At 44.3% G+C, this 22,717-nt stretch overlaps 1 protein-coding gene across 1 annotated transcript in view; it reads right to left on the reverse strand.

Moving 5' to 3' along the window:
* Positions 1-22,717, reverse strand: part of LOC109871484 (protein unc-13 homolog A-like) — a 138,124-nt gene that overhangs the window by 65,580 nt on the left and 49,827 nt on the right. The window contains exons 9-21 of the mRNA XM_031806721.1: positions 19,251-19,455; positions 14,767-15,789; positions 12,960-13,062; positions 10,799-10,842; positions 10,013-10,091; positions 9,416-9,427; positions 6,065-6,142; positions 5,497-5,716; positions 1,920-2,147; positions 1,486-1,627; positions 1,244-1,413; positions 959-1,074; positions 688-851 (exon numbers count right to left, since the gene is read on the reverse strand). Of these exons, the coding sequence (XP_031662581.1) occupies positions 688-851; positions 959-1,074; positions 1,244-1,413; positions 1,486-1,627; positions 1,920-2,147; positions 5,497-5,716; positions 6,065-6,142; positions 9,416-9,427; positions 10,013-10,091; positions 10,799-10,842; positions 12,960-13,062; positions 14,767-15,789; positions 19,251-19,455 (2,584 nt within the window). The remainder of the gene's footprint in view (positions 1-687; positions 852-958; positions 1,075-1,243; positions 1,414-1,485; positions 1,628-1,919; positions 2,148-5,496; positions 5,717-6,064; positions 6,143-9,415; positions 9,428-10,012; positions 10,092-10,798; positions 10,843-12,959; positions 13,063-14,766; positions 15,790-19,250; positions 19,456-22,717) is intronic.

Below are 22,717 nucleotides of genomic sequence, written 5' to 3' on the forward strand. Positions count from 1 at the left end.
ACATCCATAACTAATGCTGCACGATTTCACCTGGTGTAGAAAATATACTCTCTCTTTAGGACATTGTTGTTCAGAGGAGCTAGCCAACTAACACAATCACTTCAAACTGAAGCTGGAAAGACTGCAAACTAGCCGCACTTCGTTTTGTTTGACCTTTTTTCAATTGACATTACTTTCTATATGTCAATACAAATGATGCCAGGTGATTCATGATTTTGACTGTCTGAGAAACACTGCCTGCCTGTCTGTCTTGTCCCGATACGTTCATTACTATGGGACAGCTGGAGATTTTATAAATATTCAAATTCAATGTTGCAAATGTCAGGAGAGACAGACAGCAAGGTTTATACAAATCTCTGCTGTTGAAAACTAAATGTTAGTCTAAGAAAAATGTGAGATAATGTCTAGATGTTTTTATAGTGGAGATCAAACTTATACATTGCCTGGCTGGGTTGATGCGACAGTCGATTGCACAGTCAGATGGAACAGAGTAAATAGGCATTTTAACATCATAGATTTAGCAGGTGGTAACTTGTGGAATGGACACGGGCTGGAATGCGGTTTTAACCAATCAGCATTCAGGATTAGAACCACCCATTGTATAAATGTATTTATGTATAGCAAAGTCTCTGGTTAATACCAATTTCCAAACTCTCTGTATGTGTTCTGTATGGTGATGGTACTGACGTCATAGCCTGGTAGATGGACTCCACTCCGTAACGCATGGCGAACTCATCCACGATCTCCTGAGGAGTCTCCTCGAAGTACACCTTCCACGCGTCGTCTCCTTTGGCATCAGGTATCTTCACCACACCACTGTTCTGCTCCTCTGTAGTGTACTGGAACAGGTGCTTCACACACAGCGGGGAAAAGCTGTTAGAGGTGTGTGTGTGGGGGGGGGGGGAGATAGAGAGAGTGTGTGTGGTAGTAAGGTAAGTTGAGGTATGGTAGGTCTTACTTCGTGTAGACAGGTGTACTGGACATGGTAGGGAGCCACAGTCTCCTCTCCTTTGATCTCTACACTGATGTGCATCCGGATGGCTCCAGATACAGCCGACTTGTCTGTTCTCTTGTCTGTCAGAGGACACCAACACATCAAGACATTCTATTGGGTTGACTTCTAATGCCCTCTTCTCTTCTGATCATTCTCTCCTTCTTCATCTGTCCATTTCCTTCATCTCTCTCTCTCCTCTCCCACCCATCTCTTTCCCCAAAACTCCCTCTCTCCCCCTCCATCACTCACCCAGGTTGTACCATACGTCCATCTCGCCGCTGAGTGTGCGGACCTCAATGATGGTCTGACCCAGGAAGTCATCGGACTCCCGTTTGAACTTCTGCTTCACCCTGGACTTGATGTCATCGTCTTCGTCCCACACGCGTACCTTGATCCGGTCCGATGAGTTGTGGCATTCGCTACGAGATGAAGTCAGACTTAACCACACATAGCCACGCACAGACCGACAGACACACACTCGCTGTACTCACAAGTGGAAGTTCTCATCCCAGACAGGGTTGAGGTTACCATAGATGGTCTTGGTCCTCTTCTTGGTCTTGCCCACCTGAACTGTGACGTAGGGATCACTGGAGCCAGTCTTGTCCTTGGCCTGAAGGCCCTGTGCACACTGCACTGAGAGACGGATACAGTCACACCATTAGACTCTGGGCATACACCACACAGAGTGTATTAGCTAATTGGTTGTTTCAGTCTCCTTACTTACACACCAAAAACACTTTGCATAAGAGCATATGCTAAAGAAAGTACTCAAAAGCAAACATGTCAAATATAATTTATTCTCTGGTTGGCAAAGACAAGTCTACTGATGCACTGTTCCTACTGCCAGTCAGTAACCAACACCCCCTCATATTCTAAATTTAATCCCAACATCTAATCTCAATCTCAATCCCAGTCCTTGTTTTACCAGTCATGCTGATCATGGCCGACCACTTGGATGTCCCATCGAGCACGCTCTGTTTGATCTGCTTCATCTGCGTGCCGTGCGTCGCCTTGATGACACTAAACACTTCCTGGATGAGCTCGAAGATTTCTGGTTTGTTCCTCTCTCTGATCTTCATCCTGTCCTTTAAAACCATGATGATGTTCTGGGTTCGGTCCTCCGCCCCATGCTTAGAACTCTTCTCCGCTGCCCCTGGGAGACGAAAGAGAGGGAGGGGGAGAATAGGGGTTAGCATATAGGAAAAGAGCCGGAAGAAAGGAGAGGACAAAGAGAAAATAGAGAGAGAGGCAATAAGAAAAAGGGCATGAAGGAGGGAGAAAGATGGAGGGGGAAAAAAATGAGGGAGAGAGAAAAGGGTATAGATCAATTCCCCCCCACTGCCACTGTGGCCCTTCACGATGAGTTCAGATTTTTTTGTGGCCCCCAGCCCAATCAAAGTTGCCCATCCCTGGTATAGATGGAGAATAGGAGATGAAGTGAGAAAAGAGGCAGTGAGAATCATTTGGGTAAACCTTCAGAGTAAAGGCTCCTGAGGAATAGTGGGGAGAGGGGACAAGTGAGTAATAGGAGATAAAAGAGACAGTAAATCAGTAGCGAATTGAGCTAAAATCTAATTTTGGGGAATGTGAATTAGAGAAGTAATAAGGATGGAGGGAGTGAGAGAGGAGAGAAACAGAAGGGATAACAGCACATTACACAGGAGATACATTGAAAAGGAAGAGGGGAGGAGAAAGAGGAGAATAATGGGTGTGTATTTCTCTCAGTATGTAGAGTGTGTAAGGAGAAAATATAGTGTGTGTAATGTAAAAATTAGATACACTAGTTCTACATAAAGTACCAGTCCAAAGTTTGGACACACCTACTCATTCAAGGGTCTTTCTTTATTTAGACTATTTTCTACATTGTAGAATAATAGTGAAGACATCAAAACTATGAAATAACACATGTGGAATCATCTAGTAACCCAAAAAGTGTTAAACAATTCAAAATATATTTTATATTTGAGATTCTTCAAAGTAGCCACCCTTTGCCTTGATAACAGCTTTGCACACTCTTTGCACATTCTCTCAACTAGCTTCACGAGGAATGCTTTTCCAACAGTCTTGAAGGAGTTCCAACATATGCTGAGCACTTGTTGGCTGCTTTTTCTTCACTCTACGGTCCAACTCATCCCAAAACATCTCAATTGGGTTGAGGTTGGGTGATTGTGGAGGCCAGGTCATCTGATGCAGCCCTCCATCACTCTCTTTCTTGGTCAAATAGCCTTTACACAGCCTGGAGGTGTGTTGGGTCATGGTCCTGTTGAAAAACAAATGATAGTCCCACTAAGCGCAAACCAGATGGGATGGCGTATCGCTGCAGAATGCTGTGGTGGCCATGCGTGTTAAGTGTGCCTTGAATTCTAAATAAAGCACAGACAGTGTCGCCAGTAAAGCACCCCCACACCATCACACCTCATCCTCCATACTTCATGGTGGGAACCACACATGCGGAGATTATCCGTTCACCTACTCTGCATCTCGCAAAGACCACGCGGTTGTGAGACTCAACAGACCAAAGGACAGATTTCCACCAGTCTAATGTCCATTGCTCGTGTTTCTTGGCCCAAGCAAGTCTCTTCTTCTTAGTGGTGGTTTCTTTGCAGCAATTCAACCCTGAAGGCCTAATTCATGCAGTCTCCTCTGAACAGTTGATGTTGAGATGTGTCTGATACTTGAACTCTGTGAAGCATTTATTTGGGCTGCAATTTCTGAGGCTGGTAACTCTAATGAACTTATCCTTCACAGCAGAGGTAACTCTGGGTTTTGCTTTCCTGTGAGGGTCCTCATGAGAGCCAGTTTCATCATAGCGCTTGATGGTTTTTGCGACTGCACTCGAAGAAACTATCAAAGTTCTTGACATTTTCCGGATTGACTGACCTTCATGTCTTAAAGTAATGATGGACTGTCTTTCTCTTTGCTTACTTGAGCTGTTCTTGCCATAATATGGACTTGGTCTTTTACCAAATCGGGCTATCTTCTGTATACCAACCCTACCTTGTCACAACACAACTGATTGGCTCAAACGCAATAACCTCTCTAGGGTAGGGGGCAGCATTCGGAATTTTGGATGAAAAGCATCCTCAAATGAAACCACCTCCTACTCGGGCCCAGAAGATATGATATGCATATAACTGTTAGATTTCGATAGAAAACACTCTAAAGTTTCCAAAACTGTTAAAATAGTGTCTGTGAGTATATCAGAACTGATTTGGCAGGCGGAAACCTGAGAAAAATCCATTCAGGAAGATGTTTTTGTTTTGTAGTTTTCTATTCAATGCCATTACAGTATCCATTGACTTAGGACTCAATTTGCAGTTCCGATGCCTTCCACTAGATGTCAACAGTCTTTAGAAATTGTTTCAGGCTTGTATTCTTATAATTGAAGAAGTAAGACCAGTCACAGAGCAGTTACATGCGCAATCCTGAGAGTGCATTTCTTGTTTACCTTTTATATTGACGACGTTATTGTCCGGTTGAAATATTATAGATCATTTAGGCTAAAAACAACCTGAGGATTGAATATAAACATCGTTTGACATGTTTCTATGAACTTTACAGATACAATTTTGATTTTTTGGTCTGCCTGTTTTGACTGCATTTGAGCCTGTGGATTACTGAAGAAAACGTGCGAACAAAAAGGAGGTTTTTGGATATAAAGAGACTTTATCGAACAAAATGAAAATTTATTGAGTAAATGAATGTCTTCTGAGTGCCACCATATGAAGATCATCAAAGGTAAGGGATTAATTTTATCTCTATTTCTGAGTTTTGTAACGCTTCTGCTTGGCTGGTTACTGTTTGTAATAATTTGTCAACTAGGTATGTTTTGGGCTAGGTATGTTCTGGGCTAGGTATGATTTCGCCGAAAAGCATTTTATAAATCTGACACCGTGGTTGGATTAACAAGAAGTTCATCTTTAAACCTATGTAAAATATGTTTTGTTTTCTGAATTTTTATAATGAGCATATCTGTATTTGAATTTGGCGCTCTGCAATCTCACTGGATGTTGGCCAGATGGGACGCTAGCGTCCCACATACCCTAGAGAGGTTAAGAAATAAAACAATTCCACAAATGAACTTTTAACAAGGCACACCTGTTAATTGAAATGCACTCCAGGTGACTACCTCATGAAACTGGTTGAGAGAATGCCAAGGGTGTGCAAAGCGGTCATCAAAGCAAAGGCTGGCTACTTTGAAGAATTTCAAATATAAAATAAATATTCATTTGTTTAACACTTTTTTGGTTACTACATGATGGTTACTACATGATGTGTTATTTCATAGTTTTGATGTCTTCAGTGTTATTCTACAATGTAGAAAATAGTAAAAATAAAGAAAAACCCTGGAATGAGTAGGTGTGTCCAGACTTGACTGGTACTGCATGTAAAATATTTTTGTTGTTGTTGTTGCTCACATAGACATGGTTAGCCGATGTTAATGCGAGTGTAGCAAAATGCTTGTGCATGTGTTCGTGGGTGTGCACATATGTGTTCCTTACTCTGCAGGCAGTCGGCATTGAGAAGGTCCTGGCACTTGTCGTGACATTTGACCCCGCACTCGGAGCACCTCATGCCCTGGCGGGCGATGCCCCACAGCAGCCCCTCACACTCATAGCAGTAGGTGGGTGTGGTGGCCGTCCACACCTCAAAGTTATGGGGCGTGGTGCAGGAGATGGGGTAGATCAGAGCCTGTAGAGTCTTCTTGTACACATGACTCTTCTGCAGAAGGGATGGAAGGAGAGGGGGGAGAGAGAGAGAGCAAAAAAGAGAGTGAGAGAAAAAGGCAGAGAGAGTGTGGCAGAGGGAGGAATATGGTATTAATTATACATGCACACTGCCTGATGAAGGCAGCTAGCTGCCAAAAACCTTGGTTGTTTAATAAATCAATTGCATTTCAGCAGTAAAAAGTGTGGTCGGCTACAGGTTCTTTTCAAAGTGTTATGTTCCGCAGGTGAAAATTGCCCCTTGGGGATGATAATAATAAAGTTGATTGAAATGAGAATTAAACTGAATGGATATTGTTTAGCTCTGCTGAGACACGCTGAGGTCATAAGTTGTGTGACCCACCAGGTCCTCATTGCCAAGGGTGCTGCAGGCCATCGCCGTGGTGATCCCAGCCTTCCGAGCATTCTGAGAGGCCATAGACTGGGGGTGGGGTGGGGGGGTGGGGGGGGTAGAGATCAAGAATGGGAGGGGGGGAGGGAGAGAGAGTATAAATGATACATTCAATTTGAGCCTTGAACCTACACGACCAAAAGTATGTGCAAATCTCGGTCATTAATATGGAGTTGCTCCAGCCTCGACTCTTCTGGGAAGGCTTTTCTCTAGATGTTGGGACATTTCTGCATGGACTTTCTTCCATTCATTCACAAGAACATCAGTGAGGTTGGGCACTAATGTTGGGTGATTAGGCTTGGCTCGCAGTCAGCGTTCCAATTCATCCCAAAGGTGTTCGATGGGGTTGAGGTCAAGGCTCTGTGCAGGCCAGTCAAGTTCATCCACACCGATCTCGACAAACCATTTCTGTATGGACCTCGCTTTGTGCAAGGGGGGGCATTGTCATGCTGAAACAGGAAAGGGCGTTGCCCAAACTGTTGAAACAAAGTTGGAAGCATAGAATTGTCTAGAATGTCATTGTATGCTGTAGCGTTAAGATTTTACTCACTGGAACTAAGGGGCCTAGCCCGTACCATGAAAAACAGCCCCAGACCATTATTCCTCCCCCACCAAACTTTACTGTTGGCATTATATGCATTCGGGCAGATAGCGTTCTCCTGGCAGCCGCCAAACCCAGATTTGTCAGCCGGACTGCCAGATGGTGAAGCGTGATTCATCAATCCAAAGAACGTGTTTCCACAGCTCCAGAGTCCAATGGCGGCAAGCTTTACACCACTCCAACCAACACTTGGCATTGCACATGATGACCTTAGGCTTGTGTGCTTCTGCTCGGCCATGGAAATCTATTTCATGAAGCTCCTGACGAACAGTTCTTGTGCTGATGTTGCTTCCTGAGGCAGTTTGGAACTCAGTGTTGCAACCGAGGACATATGATTTTTACACGCTATGCGCTTCAGCACTTGGCGGTCCCATTCTGTGAGTTTGTGTGGCCTACCACTTCGTGGCTGAGCCGTTGTTGCTCCTAGACGTTTCCACTTCACAATAACATGACTTATAGTTGACTGGTGCAGCTCTAGCAGGGAAGAAATTTGACAAACTGACTTGTTTGAAAGGTGGTATCCTATGATGGTGCCACTTTAAAAGTCACTGAGCTCTTCAGTAAGGCCATTTTACTGCAAATGTTTGACTATGGAGATTGCAGGCGGTGTGCCTGATTTTATACACCTGTCAGCAACAGGTGTGGCTGAAATAACCAAATCCACTCAGTGGATAAACCATCCAAGTCACGCAGCATCTCGATTGTGAAGGGAGTACTCTCTGACCTGAAATTCTTCATCGGAGATGACCAAATCCCAACAGTGTCTGAGCAGCCGGTAAAAAGCCTTGGAAGGTGGTATGATGCAAGCCTGAAGGACAAAGACCAGGTGCAACAGCTGCGCAAAGACATCAGTAGTAGCCTACAGTCCATCGACAACACCCAGCTACCTGGAAAGTTAAAGGCCTGGTGTCTGCAGTTTGGTCTCCTACCCCGGGTGTTGTGGCCCTTAGCAGTGTATGAGGTTCCAATCTCAACAGTGGAGAAGATGGAAAGAGGAGTCACAGGCTACTTAAAGAAGTGGCTCGGAGTTCCACGATGCCTTACCACCATCGGCCTCTATGGAGATGGTGTCCTCAAGCTGCCCCTCACCAGTCTAACAGAGGAATTCAAGTGTTCAAAAACCAGGCTCCAGATGACACTGAATGAATCTCGAGACCCAGTGGTGAGCAACAACGCGCCGACCTTGGCAACTGGGCGCAAATGGAGGCCAGGAAAAGCAGTCCAGGAGACAACAGCAGCCCTCAGACATGCTGACATTGTGGGTCATGTTCAGCAAGGGAGAGGAGGCCTTGGGCTAACTAGCCGTGCTGCTTGGAGTAAGGCCACTGCACCAGAGCGGCGGAAGATGGTAGTGCAGGAAGTACGCCATCAGGAGGAGGCTGCAAGGTGGGCCAAGGCAGTCTCTTTTTCCAAACAGGGACAGTGGACTCGATGGGACAGTGTGGAGAAGAGGAAGATCAGCTGGAAGGATCTGTGGGCCATGGAAGCGAGGCGGTTGAGCTTTTCCATCAGAGCAACATATGACGTCCTTCCAACTCCAGTTAATCTTCACCAATGGTATGGTGAAGATCCGGACTGTGCCCTCTGTTCCATGCCAGCCAACCTCAGGCACATTATCACGGGGTGTAAAACAAGCCTCACCCAAGGACGCTACACTTGGCGTCACAACCAAGTCCTTAAAAACCTTGCGTCCGCCCTGGAGGACAAGCGAGCTGCCACCAACTCCCTACCACCCCCAGCAGCATCACACCCGATGCTGGGTGCTAAACCGCCCGATGCTTCGGGGCCGATGCTTCGGGGCTAAACCACCGAAGCGCGGCTCGACACCACTAGAGCGAGACCAGCTGCGATTGGCCCGCGACTGGAAAATGCTAGCTGACATTGGCCGGCAACTTGTGTTTCCTCCGGAGATCGCAACCACCACCCTAAGACCTGACATGGTGTTCTGGTCCCGTTCGCTCAAGAAGGTCTTCATCATTGAGCTCACAGTACCCTGGGAGGACTCAGTAGATGAGGCTTATGAGCGAAAGCATCTGCGCTATGCCGATCTAGCTGCCGAAGCACGGCATCATGGCTGGAACACAGAAGTCCGACCAGTGGAGGTGGGCTGCAGAGGTTTTGTGGCAACATCTACAACCAGACTGCTTAGAGACCTTGGAATTAAGGGCCAGAGCCAGCGTTCGGCAATCAAAGCTGTATCGGAGGCGGCAGAAGGCAGCAGTCAGTGGCTCTGGATGAAGAGGAAAGACCCCAGCTGGGCCCCGAAGTGAGAGGGCCAGGAGGTATGCGGTCAACAATGCTTGACTCAGGGAGGAGGACGCCCCTGCCATGCATAGTCCCATGGGATGTTGGCTATCATCAACAAGGCAACACCTATGACTAATTGGGAATGGGATGCAAGCGTAGGATTGATCACCCTGTCGCTGGCCGCCTTTGGGGAGGGTGTATAGTGTGAAAGGCCGAAACACCCTAGGAACCAAAGGTACACTACTGACGATGCGCTCCCCAAATTTCACCAGGCTCACTGTTCATTAACTCTTGGAAGTGCTTGCACAAAGGATAGTAACATCTCATCCTGTGTTCTTGGAATCAGTAGAAGGGGTGTCCACCTACTTTTGTATATATAGTGTAAATAAAGTATGGCTATTATGTTTACAAGGGTTTTTGAGTGGTACTGTATATGTGTTGGTACAGGTACTCACCATGGCCTGTAACTGCATGACAGAAGTAGAGAGGGAAGGGGGAGAGGGAACATATGTTAGCAAACAAACACCATATCAGAATTGTATATAGCATATTGATTTATACTCATGTCTCGTTGAGTGGCATGTGAAAATGTTGATATACAATGTATAAGAAAGGGGAAGGAGGCAGAGGGTGTGTATGTAAATGAATGTGTGTGTGCCTGTTTTGTCTGTGTGTTAAACAGCTTTTAGTTTTTAATATATTCTGCCCTCTTCCTCCTTTTACGTACGTAGGCATCTTATTCGCTGCTTGACAGCTATATGACTCAGGTGGAGGATGCCACAGTTAGAGTCATGGCTATAGACTTCCTGTCACACCATCCACTGCAAAATGGTAATCCCTCATTTTGTGCCATGGTTTCACAATTTCCCAGGACATAAGACTGGCTAAAGAGTGAGCGGGTGTGATGTCTGTGGGAGGGAGCTAGGTCCCCAGAGTACTGCAGAGGAAACGGAACAGACAGAAAGGCCAATAATGGCAGTAATGATTCCAAAAGGGGGAGGGGGTGGCATGTGCCAAGGTAAAGTTGCTGTGGTGTGTGTGTGGTCTCTTACGAGGTCTCTGACCAGGGTGGGGCCTTTCTTCTTGCGTAGGTCAGGCATGCTGTCGATGCTGTACAGAACCTCTCCTACCCTGAGCAGGTAAAACAACCTTACTGTTATACACCAGCCAACAAATATACTGTATACCCCTCAGACCTATATCCGCTGCTACGGATAAGTTTAGACTATTTTGTTCAAGTGAAATGATGATGTCAAGGTGCTCCAGATGTTTTTTTATCGCTATTTTCTTTTAAAACTGGACAATAATGTATGACTAATCTAATACTAATTCTATTCTATACATGAAGCTCTTGAGAGGGTGGTCCCTTCCTGGCCATACTCATTTGAACAGTGAAACCTCGGTGACCCAAATGTATATATGCAATAAATACTCCACCTGAATGAATGAGCAGCCAGATGTGTATTTGGCTAACTGTGCATATATTGGACTGGTTACTTTCAATGCAGCTGCGGTCACACTCTAAAATAAGGTCTGCCATTTACAAATGAGCTGCGAGTCCACTTAGGGCACCCAGCAAATCAGTCAATACACACTGGACTGGAGCCAGTGGATGAAACTATCCTCTATTTTAAGAGGAAAATCTGAAAATGTACACTTTACAGTATTACATATTCACAGGAGTGGCAATCATTTATTTATTGATCGTTGTACTACACTAGTTAGTATAGCATTTACTGTACGTATGTAAATCTCATTGTGGTAACTGCACTGAGCTGCCGTGGTAGTGGTAGTTACTGTATGTGATCTTTTGTTGTGAGCAGTGATGGGTAACTCACCCTCCTTTACCAAACCACAAGGAATTGGATGTCTCTCCTCGTGCCTGGAGAAAGAGGGGGAAGAGGGAGAGAGAAAGAAGACCGGGAGGAGGGAGGGAAGAGTACAGTTATATCTGGGAGATTAAAATCTTTCACTTAACGTTTGAAATCTATTTCCTCCATATGCAGAACATGTCCAGAATGCACCAGAGGACAGCATTTAGCTGGTAAATTAGATTTTTTTTGTGGGGGAAGATGCCCCCGAGCCCCCTAACAGGGAAATCAAGACCATCTTCACCACTGATGACTACCTCCGACAACATTCTTAAAGCTGCACTATCTATTAATCTTCCTCTCTCAATGTAAAAGACCTTCTTTCTCTCTCCCTCCCACCCACTCCAGCTCTTTCCTGTCATAGAGCTAAATTAGACCTAATAAACTGAAATCACTTCTATAGAGACCTTCTACTAAAGAACCCATTCAGAACTCAGAACTCCAGGTGAGTGAACTATCTGTCCAATCAATGACATAAAATGATCAATCAACCACAAAGGAGGAAAGAAAACCAGCCTTTCTTTGTCCCTCAAGGCCTGGAATTGAGCAGCTCTGCCATAGATCTATATGTGTTATTAAAGCGACAGTCTATGATTCTGAAACCCCCCCCAGCTATATTCTTCAAGGATCAATGGCTATATATCACTAATTCAAAAGTCAAAACACTGATCTACCAGTTCCAGACTGTAGCATTAACTGAACAGACCGTCACAGCAATCAAATGTACTTTTATCTCGCGCTAGCTATGGCCCTCGTCACACATTCAGACTCCCATCCTCCAGCTCAGGGTCAGAGAATAACCATAGAGAAAGAGAGAGTTGTTACTCATTCAACCTTGGGATTCTGCCTCCCTCATCCTAACTCTGTTTGTCTGGTTTTATTGAAAGCCAGATTGAATCTGCTCAGGCCCTTCTTAAACCCATAGATTAAGAAAAAATATAATGAATAAATACTGAAAGGAAAATTAATTCCAACTGTATACTGCTTAAAAACATAAACCGGTATAAAAAAGTAAAATGTTTTTGATTGATTTTGCAAGCATTCACTACAAAAGGTATTGATGGAAAGGTTTCTTGACAATTTCACCTGACTGTAGTCAACGCCTACGAGCTTGGAGATTGTTGAGAGATTGTTACAGTTATAAAATCATAATAATGAATGTGCAGAGTATTCAAACCATGAAATTCAAACAAATTAAACATTGTACAAGACAATACAGCATAGTTGTTATGAAGTGAAATTGAAGATTGAAGTGAAAATGTGTGCACCGCAGGACATTAACGAAAAATCATTGGCCAACAAGTCCACCATTCTCTTGAGCAACCAATCATTGTACCCACCTGTCAATCTGCTCCAATCATGGCCGACCAGAGTGCATGTGATTATCGCTATGGCAATGACATGAAACTGGAAAGAAAACAAAGTAGTGGGACAAACGAAAAAGGGGGGGAGGAAAGCAAAGTGACAAAACCCACATAAAACATCAAAGCAAGTGTTTATTCATTCAATTAAAACAGAATGATTAGAGAAATGATGTGAATAAATCAATCAAACTAAAAGTTCAAATCAAATGTTTTAGCAGTTCCGTGAGACAGAGAGTTATTTTCCATACTAAGGGAAAATGTGCACCACCATCTATAGAAAATGTATTTTCAGATCATTTAAAATATTGATTGTATGCTGCAAAACACATTAGGTCTGCACTGCGGTGTCTAAATGTACTTTCAAAATACTCTCGGGAACCCATTCACTCTAGCTTTTGGAGTAAATAATGCATATCACATTCATTTTTCAAAAGCTGTGCAGAAAGTACTTAGAGACTTTTAGAATGTTTCTGCTACTGTCCCCTCTCTTCTTCTCCACACCTGAATGAAGCACTTTGGATGGGACTGGGGTTGGAAACAAGGCTGGTAGGAGTGGGTTGGTAGACTAGATAGGACCGGGGCTGAATTTAGGGCTGGCGTGTTAGGCAAGGGTTAGGGGATGGGGCTGGGGTTGAAGTTGAGGTTAGGCTTAGGGATGTGGATATGACTGGGGCTGGATCAGGCACAGGGACAGTAGTACACAGTTATTGGGCCAGTAGTATAGGACTGGGACATGGGAACAAGGTTTGAGTGTGATACCTTACCTCTCGAAGCTGCTGTTGGACCTTGTCGATGATTCGTCGCCAGTTCCCCCTAGCCCTTACAGACGGGTCCACCGGCTCCTTGGGCTCCTCATCTACAGGAGGACTACAAGGATAAGAGCAGGTCTGAGAACAACTCTATACCTGGGGCCAATATTACCCATTTGTCCCTATATAGTGCATTACTTTTGAACATTTGTACATTTCTCTACATTTTAGTCATTTAGCAGATGCTCTTATCCAGAGCGACTTAAAGTTCATGCATTCATCTTAAGGTACACTATATATACAAAAGTACGTGGACATCCCATAAAGTTGGTGGATTTGGCTCTTTCAACCACACCGTTGTTATGACAGGTATATAAAATCGAGCACACAGCCAAGCAATCTCCATAAACAAACATTGACAGAGCCTTACTGAAGAGCTCAGTGACTTTCAATGTGGCATCATCATAGACTGCCACCTATCCAACAAGTTTGTCACATTTCTGCACTGATAGAGCTGACCCAGTCAACTGTAAGTTGCTGTTACTGTGAAGAGAAACGTCTAGGAGCAACAACGGCTCAGCCGCGAAGTGGTAGGGCACACAAACTCACAGAATGGAAATGCCGAGTGCTGTAGCGCATAGAAATCGTCTGTCCTTGGGTGCAACACTCACTACCAAGTTCCAAACTGCCAACGGGAGCAACGTCAGCACAATAACTGTTTGTCGGGAGCTTCATGAAATGGGTTTCCATGGCCGATCAGCTACACACAAGCCTAAGATCACCATGCGCAATGCCAAGCGTCGGCTGGAGTGGTGTAACGCCCGCCGCCATTGGACTCTGGAGCGATTTATCACGCTTCATCATCTGGCAGTCCGACGGACGAATCTGGTTTTGGCGGATATCAGGAGAACGCTATCTGCCCAAATGCATAGTGCCAACTGTAAAGTTTGGTGGATGAGGAACAATGGTCTGGGGCTGTTTTTCATGGTTCAGGCCTCTTAGCTCCAGTGAAGGGAAATCTTAACGCTGCAGCATACAATGACATTCTTGACGATTCTATGCTTCCAGCTTTGTGGCAACAGTTTGGGGAAGGCCCTTCCTGTTTCAGCATGTCAATGCACTCGTGCACAAAGCGAGGTCCATACATAAATGCTTTTTCAAGATCGGTGTGGAAGAGCATGACTGGCCTGCAAAAGAGCCCTGACCTCAACCCCATCAAACACCTTTGGGATGAATTGGAATGCCAACCGCGAGCCAGGCCTAATCACCGAACATCAGTGCCTGACCTCACTAATACTTGTGGCTGAATGGAAGCAAACTCCGCAGCAATGTTCCAACATCTAGTGGAAAGCCTTCCCAAAAGAGTGGAGGCTGTTATAGCAGCAAAGGGGGGACCAACTCCATATTAATACCTATGATTTTGGAATGACATGTTTGACGAGTTGGTGTCCACATACTTTTAGATATGTAGTGTAGTTAGGTTAGATATCCACATTTCACAGTTAGCTGCTTTATTGAGGATAAAATGTACTATCAGCAGTCAGTGCTAGCAGGAAAAGACAAGAGCAAGTGTTATTTCAGGAAAGGAAAGTAAAAAAAAAAAATTATGTGTTTTTAAGAGGAACGGAGGGGGGTTCTGTGGGGTTAATCAAGACACTTCGTCAAAACGTCCCTGGTCAAAAGTAGTGCACTGGAAGGGAATAGGGGGCCATTTCAGATGCACCCCTATGTGCTTTTTCACAGTCCACCCAATATGGTGGCCAAATAAACAAAGCCCCTTCTGCGCATGGAGACCAGAAAAAGATTTGAGATGGGGGTTTACCTCTCTGGGAGGGGTTCCTCCTCCTCTACGGGGGTGGGGGGGCGACTCTCGTCATACCGTTGGTCCTCATCTTCCATGGGGTGCTCCTCCTCTGTCGGGGTAGGGGTCCTAATTTTTGGGGGAAGGGGTTTGTCTTCCTCTAGGAGGAGTTGGTCAGGGCCCTCTGATTGGGTGGTTGTATGTGCAACAGAGGGAGAGGCTGTGGAGGTGGTCAGCTGAGAGGGGGGGCCAGTGGTTGTGGACTGGGGCCCATGGGAGGTAGTGGCGGGGTGAGATGGGGGGATGGAGGAGGCAGACTGGGGATGGGGTTGTGATGCTGGGGGGTGAGCCTGAGCAGGTTGGGCAGTAGGGACTCCAGAAGACAGGAAAGAGGAGGCCAGGCCTGTTACTGCTGCTGAGAAGGGTTTGGCCATGGAGAAGAAGGACTGGGCTGGGGAAGGGGCTGGCTGGGGATGAGACTGGGCTTGAGGGGCCTGGGTGGATGGCTGTCCAGGGGGCTGTCCTCCTGGAGCCATGCCCGGAGGGTGGGCCAGATTTGGGGCATGGCTGGGCAGTTGGCTGGGTGGCGCCTGCTGTTGATGCAGAGAGGGCTGTTTCTGCAGAGGGGGTCTAGAAGCACCTGGGACGTCCAGTGTGGGGGGTGCCGTGCTGGTGGGGGTAGGGGTGTAGGGGATATCCTCACTGAGGGTCCCATCCAGAAGATAATCCTCATCGTCATATATGTGCCCCTCTCCTTCATTCGCCACCTCTTCCTCATACAGACCACCATCATCCTCCTCATAGATGGCCCCCTCCTCACCCCCATCCTTACTGTAGCCCCCCTCGTCACTATACGCCCCCTGGGTCTCATCGGGGTCCCAGTCGGGAGAACCTTTGCTGTAGCTGACAGAGGAGTGGCAGGAGTGGTAGGAGTCATTCTCATCATAAGGGTCTCGCTCTCTGTATTCCGGGCCGTACTCCTCCTCACTCAGCTGGCTGCTGCAGTGACTCAACTCTGCCGACGATGCATAGCTTCCCGTCGGACTGGTTAGGAAGGGGGAGCAAGACAGGGAAACGAAGATAAATGGGGAGAGAGAGAGAGAAGAAAGTGAGAATGTGGAGAGAGGATGAGAGGCAGGGTGGAGGAACACAGAAGAGGGAAGGAAGGACAAAATAAGAAGAAGCAGTAACCAACATGGAGGGACAGACAGAGACTTTCCCAAGGTACACAATGTCCAGAGCATCCCTGAGCAATAGTAAAACGCTCTGCTATAACACCTGACCGTGAAGGTAAAACTGATGGTTAATCAATGAGAGTTAATTGCAGTATCAGACAGAGATAAATAAAACAAGGGAAATAGGGAGAGAGAAATAAATAAATAAATAAGAGCAGAAAGGTGAGGGACCTCCAGAAAGCTGACAAATTACAAAGAACAAGCATCCTCACAGGGAGCAAAGACAGGAGTATTTGCAGTATACTCCATGTTAAATTAAGCTATTAAAAAAAGTATATAGAGAGGGAGAGAGCGAGAGAGGGAGAAGGTGCAAGAGGGGGTGAGCAGAGAAGAGAGAAAGGTCAAGGAAAGGATACAGACACCTATAAACACTCACTGGCCATGTCCGAATACCCATACTTGCATTCTAAATAGTAGGCTTTTTGGGTATCTGAAAATAGAACGTTTTAAAGTTCAATCCAATACAGGCTTGACTGAATGAACAACAAAGACGGAATGCAATATCACATTTTATTAAATAGTTTGGAGAATGGCCTCGTCTCCAAGGGAAGATCCTTGGAGCCAGATGTGATGGCAGGTAGCCCTATACTCCGAGTCAATATTCACGTAAAAATAAAAAATAAGAAATTCTCCTCTCCCAAAATTTGGTGGAAAACAAACATTCTTTCCAATTGACCTCCACTGTAAAAGAGCCAACTTCGTCGTCGAGTTGGGGTTATACAGAAATAACAAAACATACCGAAAAGCTGCTCTGTTGTTCAATGTAAAGTACCAGTCAAAAGTTTGGACACCTTCTCATTGAAGGGTTTTTCTTTATTTTTACTATTAAAACATCAAAACTATGAAATAACACATATGGATTCATGTAGTAACCAAAAAAGTGTTAAATCAATTACCCTATTTGGTAAAAGACCATGTCCATATTATGGCAAGAACAGCTCAAATAAGCAAAAGAGAAACGACAGTACATCATTACTTTAAGACATGAAGGTCAGTCAATCCGGAAAATTTCAAGAACTTTGATAGTTTCATGAAGTGCAGTCGCAAATATCATCAAGATGTTTGCGACTGATGAAACTGGTTCTCATGAGGACCACCACAGGAAAGCAAAACCCAGAGTTACCTCTGAAATGTTCATTAGAGAGTTACCAGCCTCAGAAATTGCTGCCTAAATAAATGCTTCACAGAGTTCAAGTAACAGACACATCTCAACATCAACTGTTCAGAGGAGACTATTTGACTCAGGCCTTCATGGTCGAATTGCTGCAAAGAAACCACTACTAAAAGGACACCAATAAGAAGAAGAATACTTGCTTGCGCCAAGAAACACGAGCAATGGACAGGATTAGAAAGGATTAGAAATCTTTGGTCTGTTGAGTCAAAATTTGAGATTTTTGATTCCAACCACTGTGTCTTTGTGAAATGCAGAGTAGGTGAACGGATGATCTCCGCATGCATATGGTTCCCATCGTGAAGCATGAAGGAGGTGGTGTGATGGTGTGCTTTGCTGGTGTCACTGTTATTTATTTAGAATTCAAGGCACACTTAACCAGCATGGCTAACACAGCATTCTGCAGCGATATGCCATCCCATCTGGTTTGTGCTTAGTGGGACTATCAATTGTTTTTCAACAGGACAATGAACCAACACACCTCGTGCAGGCAATACATTGGACCACTGCTACTCTAAATTCCGCGTTGCGGAAAATCCGACCACGACTCCATCTTGCTCCTACCGTCCTATAGGCAGAAACTCAAACAGGATATACCCATTACTAGAACCATTCAACGCTGGTCTGACCAATCGGAATCCATGCTTCAAGATCATTTTGATCACGCGGACTGGGAAATGTTCTGGGCAGCCTCAGACAATAACCTTGATCTATACGCTGACTCGGTGAGTGAGTAAATAAGGAAGTGCATTGGAGGAGATGTACCCACTGTGAAACCTACCCTAACTATTAAAACCTACCCTAACAAAAAACCATGGATGGATGGCGGCATTCGAGCAAAACTGAAAGCGCGAACCACCGCATTTAACCATTGAAAGAGGACTGGGAATATGGCCTAATATAAACAGTGTAGTTATTCCCTCCACAAGGCAATCAAACAAGCGAAATATTGGTACAGGGACAAAGTGGAGTCGCAATTTAATGGCTCAGACACAAAACGTATGTGGCAGGGTCTACAGGCAATTACGTACTACAAAAAGAAAACCAGCCACGTCACGGACACCTTCCACGTCACAAACTGAACACCTTCTTTGCCCGCTTTGAGGATAATGCAGTGCCACCGACGCAGCCCGCTAACAAGGACTGCGGGCCCCTCCTTCTCTGCGGCTGACATGAGTAAGACATTTAAACGTGTTAACCCTCACAAGGCTGCTGGCACAGACGACATCCCTAGCTGCGTCCAAAGAGCATGCGCAGACCAGCTTGCTGGTGTGTTCACATCAATCCCCCAAAATAACAGGCCCTAAAGTTACTATAGCTGGTTGGGAGGTGGATGGTTGGCGAAAACAGAAATTGAGAGAACGAGGGTAAGTTGACATATAAATACATCCAAAGATTTACGCCCATTGGTTGAGAGGGAGGTATGTGATAATTGCAAAAGTGAGCCCATAGATTAAACAGCAAGCCTGAGGAATGTATATTATTGTTCCGTGCTTATAGGTTGAATGCCATTCCACACATGGCTAATAGGAAAGAGCAGAAGAAAAAATATGGTATGGTGATGATGATTCATTTGTATTCATTCACACTATGCCCGTAGAATAGGAAACAATATGAATGATGTTATGCTAACTGGATGAAGTTAAACTTTCGTGAACTATATTATGTTTATGCTTTAAATGCCACGATGTCTTACTACTCCATACTGAGAAGGCGAAATGAGTATCTTGATATCTGTTGCTTACTGCATACGTTTGTACTAAACAGTACGTTCTAAATAGTATGTAGTACGATTAGGACACAGTATTTAGTTTAGGAAAGTAGTAGGCAAGCCACATTTCAGACATGGCTGCACGCACGCACACACACACACACAAACAGACAAACGACCATGAGATTGTTTGTTGAATAATGCATGAAGAAGCAGCGAGAGAGAGAGAGACAGGCCAGGGAACTCAGTCAGGGAACCAAGTCAGGGAACCCAGGCAGGGGAGTGTGTCTTTTCCTCAGCCCGAGGGGAGCAGGCCTGCAAGGCAAGCACTGAGCTGGAGCAGGAGATCAAGCAGCAAAAAAATAGAGGGGAGTAGGACAACACACACCTGATGGCCCTCTGGTGGTAGTCAAGGGGTTCACAGCTGTTAGAGGGGGGGTAGGAGGAGGGGCGGTTCTGCTGGTCTCTGATGGGGTACTGGTGGACGGAGGCATTGGGCTGGGACGTGGTGTAGTAAGGAGGAGGGATGCCATTACTGGTCTCACTTCGATAGTCACTGTCTCTGTCATCCACAGCACTGTCTGGGTCCTCATCTGGAGGGGAGGGGGGGGAACACGTTCAATAAATTATTATTCAATTAAATCAGGGCCCTGACAAGGGCCCTCCCTTGTCACTGTTCCCAAGGGACAACTCCCTTGGGGCAGGAAGAAACCTTGAGAGGAACCAGACATATGAGAATAACTGGTCAATGAACAGTGTGGAGGTCTGCAACACTGATTCTTTCTATTCTCTCCCTCTAATCAGGGACTAACATAGACCTGAAAGTGAAAGTGAAGCGGTCCCTCCTGAGAGAGTGGGTATAGGAGAGAGTGGGTGAGACTAAAACTACATTTACATTGTGGAGATCCGGGACTGTCGTTCACTCAGACAGTCTAGACTCAGCTCATTTGGACTGGTTCAGATTTAAAAAGATTGGAGCCTGTTCACATAGGAATCTGACAAAATCTTGCCCGGTCATACTGCCCGACTGTTAGAATCCAGTTTGTATTTATTTAACCTTCATTTTAACAGGGAAATCCCATCTAGACCAAGGCCTCTTTTGCAAGGGAGCCGTGTATGTACATAAATTATACAACATATACAAAAACAAAAGTAATAAAAAACATGCAATATTTACAAGAAATTTAAGCAATCACATTCCTCAAGATGGATGTTCTCCATCAACATCTTGAACTGGCCTAGAGGTAAAAGAGCATCAAGGTGCAGAGAGCTCTGCAGATCATTCCATACACGGGGCGCAAAAAAAACTGAATGCAGATTTACCGAATTCCGTAGAGATCAATGGGATCTCTAGAGTTAGCCATCCCTGTGTTCTGATGACTCATATGTCTGTAATTTAACAATGAAGGTATGTCGGAAGTTTATGCAAGAGGGCTTTATAAACAAAAATAGAGCAGTGTATCGATCTACGAGACTTAACAGGGCCAGCCTACTTTCTGATATAGGATGCGATAATGTATACTGAACCTGTGGCCCGTAATAAAGCGAAGTGGGCTGTGGTAAATTGCATCTAATGGTTTCAGTGTAGTTGCAGCTGCATTCATATATATTGTGTCACCGTAGTCTAGCACCGCCAGGAAATGTAAATGAATTATCTGATTTCGGCTGTTCAGGGATGATCTAGTTCTAGAGAAGAAGCCTATTTTTATTCAACTGCTTAACCAACACATCCATATGCTTTTAAAAAGATAACATTTCATCAATCCAGATGCGCAGATATTTATAAGAGGGGACACGATCAATGTGGGCACCATACAATGTACATATACGTAAAACCTCAGATATATTTTTAAGTGAATTGGAAAGCATCATGTACTTTGTTTTACCTGTATTAAGTACCAATTTCAGTTCAACAAAGGCTTTCTGCAAAGCAACAAAAAATATAAAATATACCCGTGGGACATCTTTCGTAATATCAAGGAAACTTGACTTAACACCATCAAAAAATACAGTGTCCTGTTTGTCAGGTAGTTTTTAAACCGTTACATGATGCCTGATCCAGGCCAATTACAGACAACCTTTGAATAAGTAAAGAGTGGATGACAGTTTTGAATGCTTTAGACAAGTCAATGAAGACAGCAACAGTGTTTCTTCCTAGCCAAACAATTTACGACATCATGTAAAACCAGTGATGCTGTTGTGATGGTACTATGCCCTGGTCTGAAGTTCCCCTGATGTACATTTAGAATAGATTTGGAAGTTAAGAAATACTGTATGAAGAATTCAAACGTGTTAGCTAGGCAAGAAAGTTTACAAATAGGGCTAATAATTATTAAGGTCACAAGGGTCACCACCTTTGTAAAGGGGAAGAACATAGGCCACTTTCCAGACCTTCGGGATAGCACCAGAGACAATCATCAAGTAAAAAAATGTGTCAATGATTGCACAATAAGAGGAGCAGAAAGCTGCACTAAGAAGTTGTCAAGCGAATCTTCCCCAATGGATTTTTTTACATAAATTTTAGCAAGGCGTTTAGTACATCAAAAACAGAAAATGTATGAAATGATTGTATTGTAGTTGACAGGGTTTCCATTAAGAAAACTAATGTTTGGGAGAGGGGAAGAATGTGGTCTGACTAAACTAAACTAACTAAAGGGTCAGTTAAAACACTATTTCTTTCAAATAGGAAGCCTGCAGAGATAAAATGCTAATTAAATGTATCACGTATCTATCTTTGTTCAGTAATGATGCCAGTGCCAGACAACTTGATTAGGCAGGAAATTGGTGGAATTTCCACTGTTCAGTGCATTAACTATTTCCCAAAATGTAGCTGGATCATTAGCAGTGTCTGAAATAGAATTTAGAAAGTAGCTCGACTTTGCTTTCTTAATTGAGGAAGTGCGTTTATTTCTCATTTGCCTGAGAAGCTGACAATCAGATATCGAGTCAGTTTGTCTAGCCCAGGCCTGATTTCTCATTATAATGAAGTCAGAAAGCTTTGAAGAAAACATAGGATTTCTTCCCTTTTTAACTCTAAGGCATTTAAAGGGGGCAAGTCTATCCGCCAGAGAGACAAAGATAAATCATTTGAATTCAAAGGTTAATTCAGGGTCAGGTATGCAACTGACAAAGGAAAACTCAGAGCAATACTCTACCCTTGGGGAGAGACAATTTTCAAATGTATTTTCATAATTACACAAGGATCAGAATTTTTCTGCTTTGTATCTCTAATACAGGCAATAGGAGAGTGATCGCTAATTGCATTAGAAAAGACACCATTTGACAAGTCCTTGTGCAGTTTCTCAGAATAAGATCACAGGGTTTTTTTCTGGATAAAAAAGGGGTTTTCAGGCAATGGCCATGGTTGGCCCGTCGGCATGGCTAAATTGTAGAGAATTTTTGTTGTTGCATTTTAAAGCCAATTTCCTGCAATTCTACAAATTTCTCCATGGAGCTGAGAGAAACCTTTGCAGTTTTAAAGCAAATTTCCTATTATTTTACACATTTTGCCATGGAGCTGAGAGAAAATGTTTAACTTTTTACATGACATTTTGCCAAGGCTAATGCTGCGTTATTTTGCTCAAACATAATAAGAAAAGCAATACTGCTAAATTCACTGTTTTGGGAATTTCAATTCTCCCTGACAGTTTTATTTTGATGATTGTTAATTCTCAAAGATTATATTACATACAGTTGAAGTTTACATACACTTATGTTGGAGTCATTAAAACTCGTTATTCAACCACTCAAACCAAATGTCTTGTTAACTATAGTTTAGTTACACCTATACACCTATACACTATAGTTACACCTACTTTATGCATGACACAAGTAATTTTTCCAACAATTGTTTAC

This window comes from Oncorhynchus kisutch, linkage group LG27, assembly GCF_002021735.2.
Source record: "Oncorhynchus kisutch isolate 150728-3 linkage group LG27, Okis_V2, whole genome shotgun sequence".
Lineage (NCBI taxonomy): Eukaryota > Metazoa > Chordata > Actinopteri > Salmoniformes > Salmonidae > Oncorhynchus > Oncorhynchus kisutch.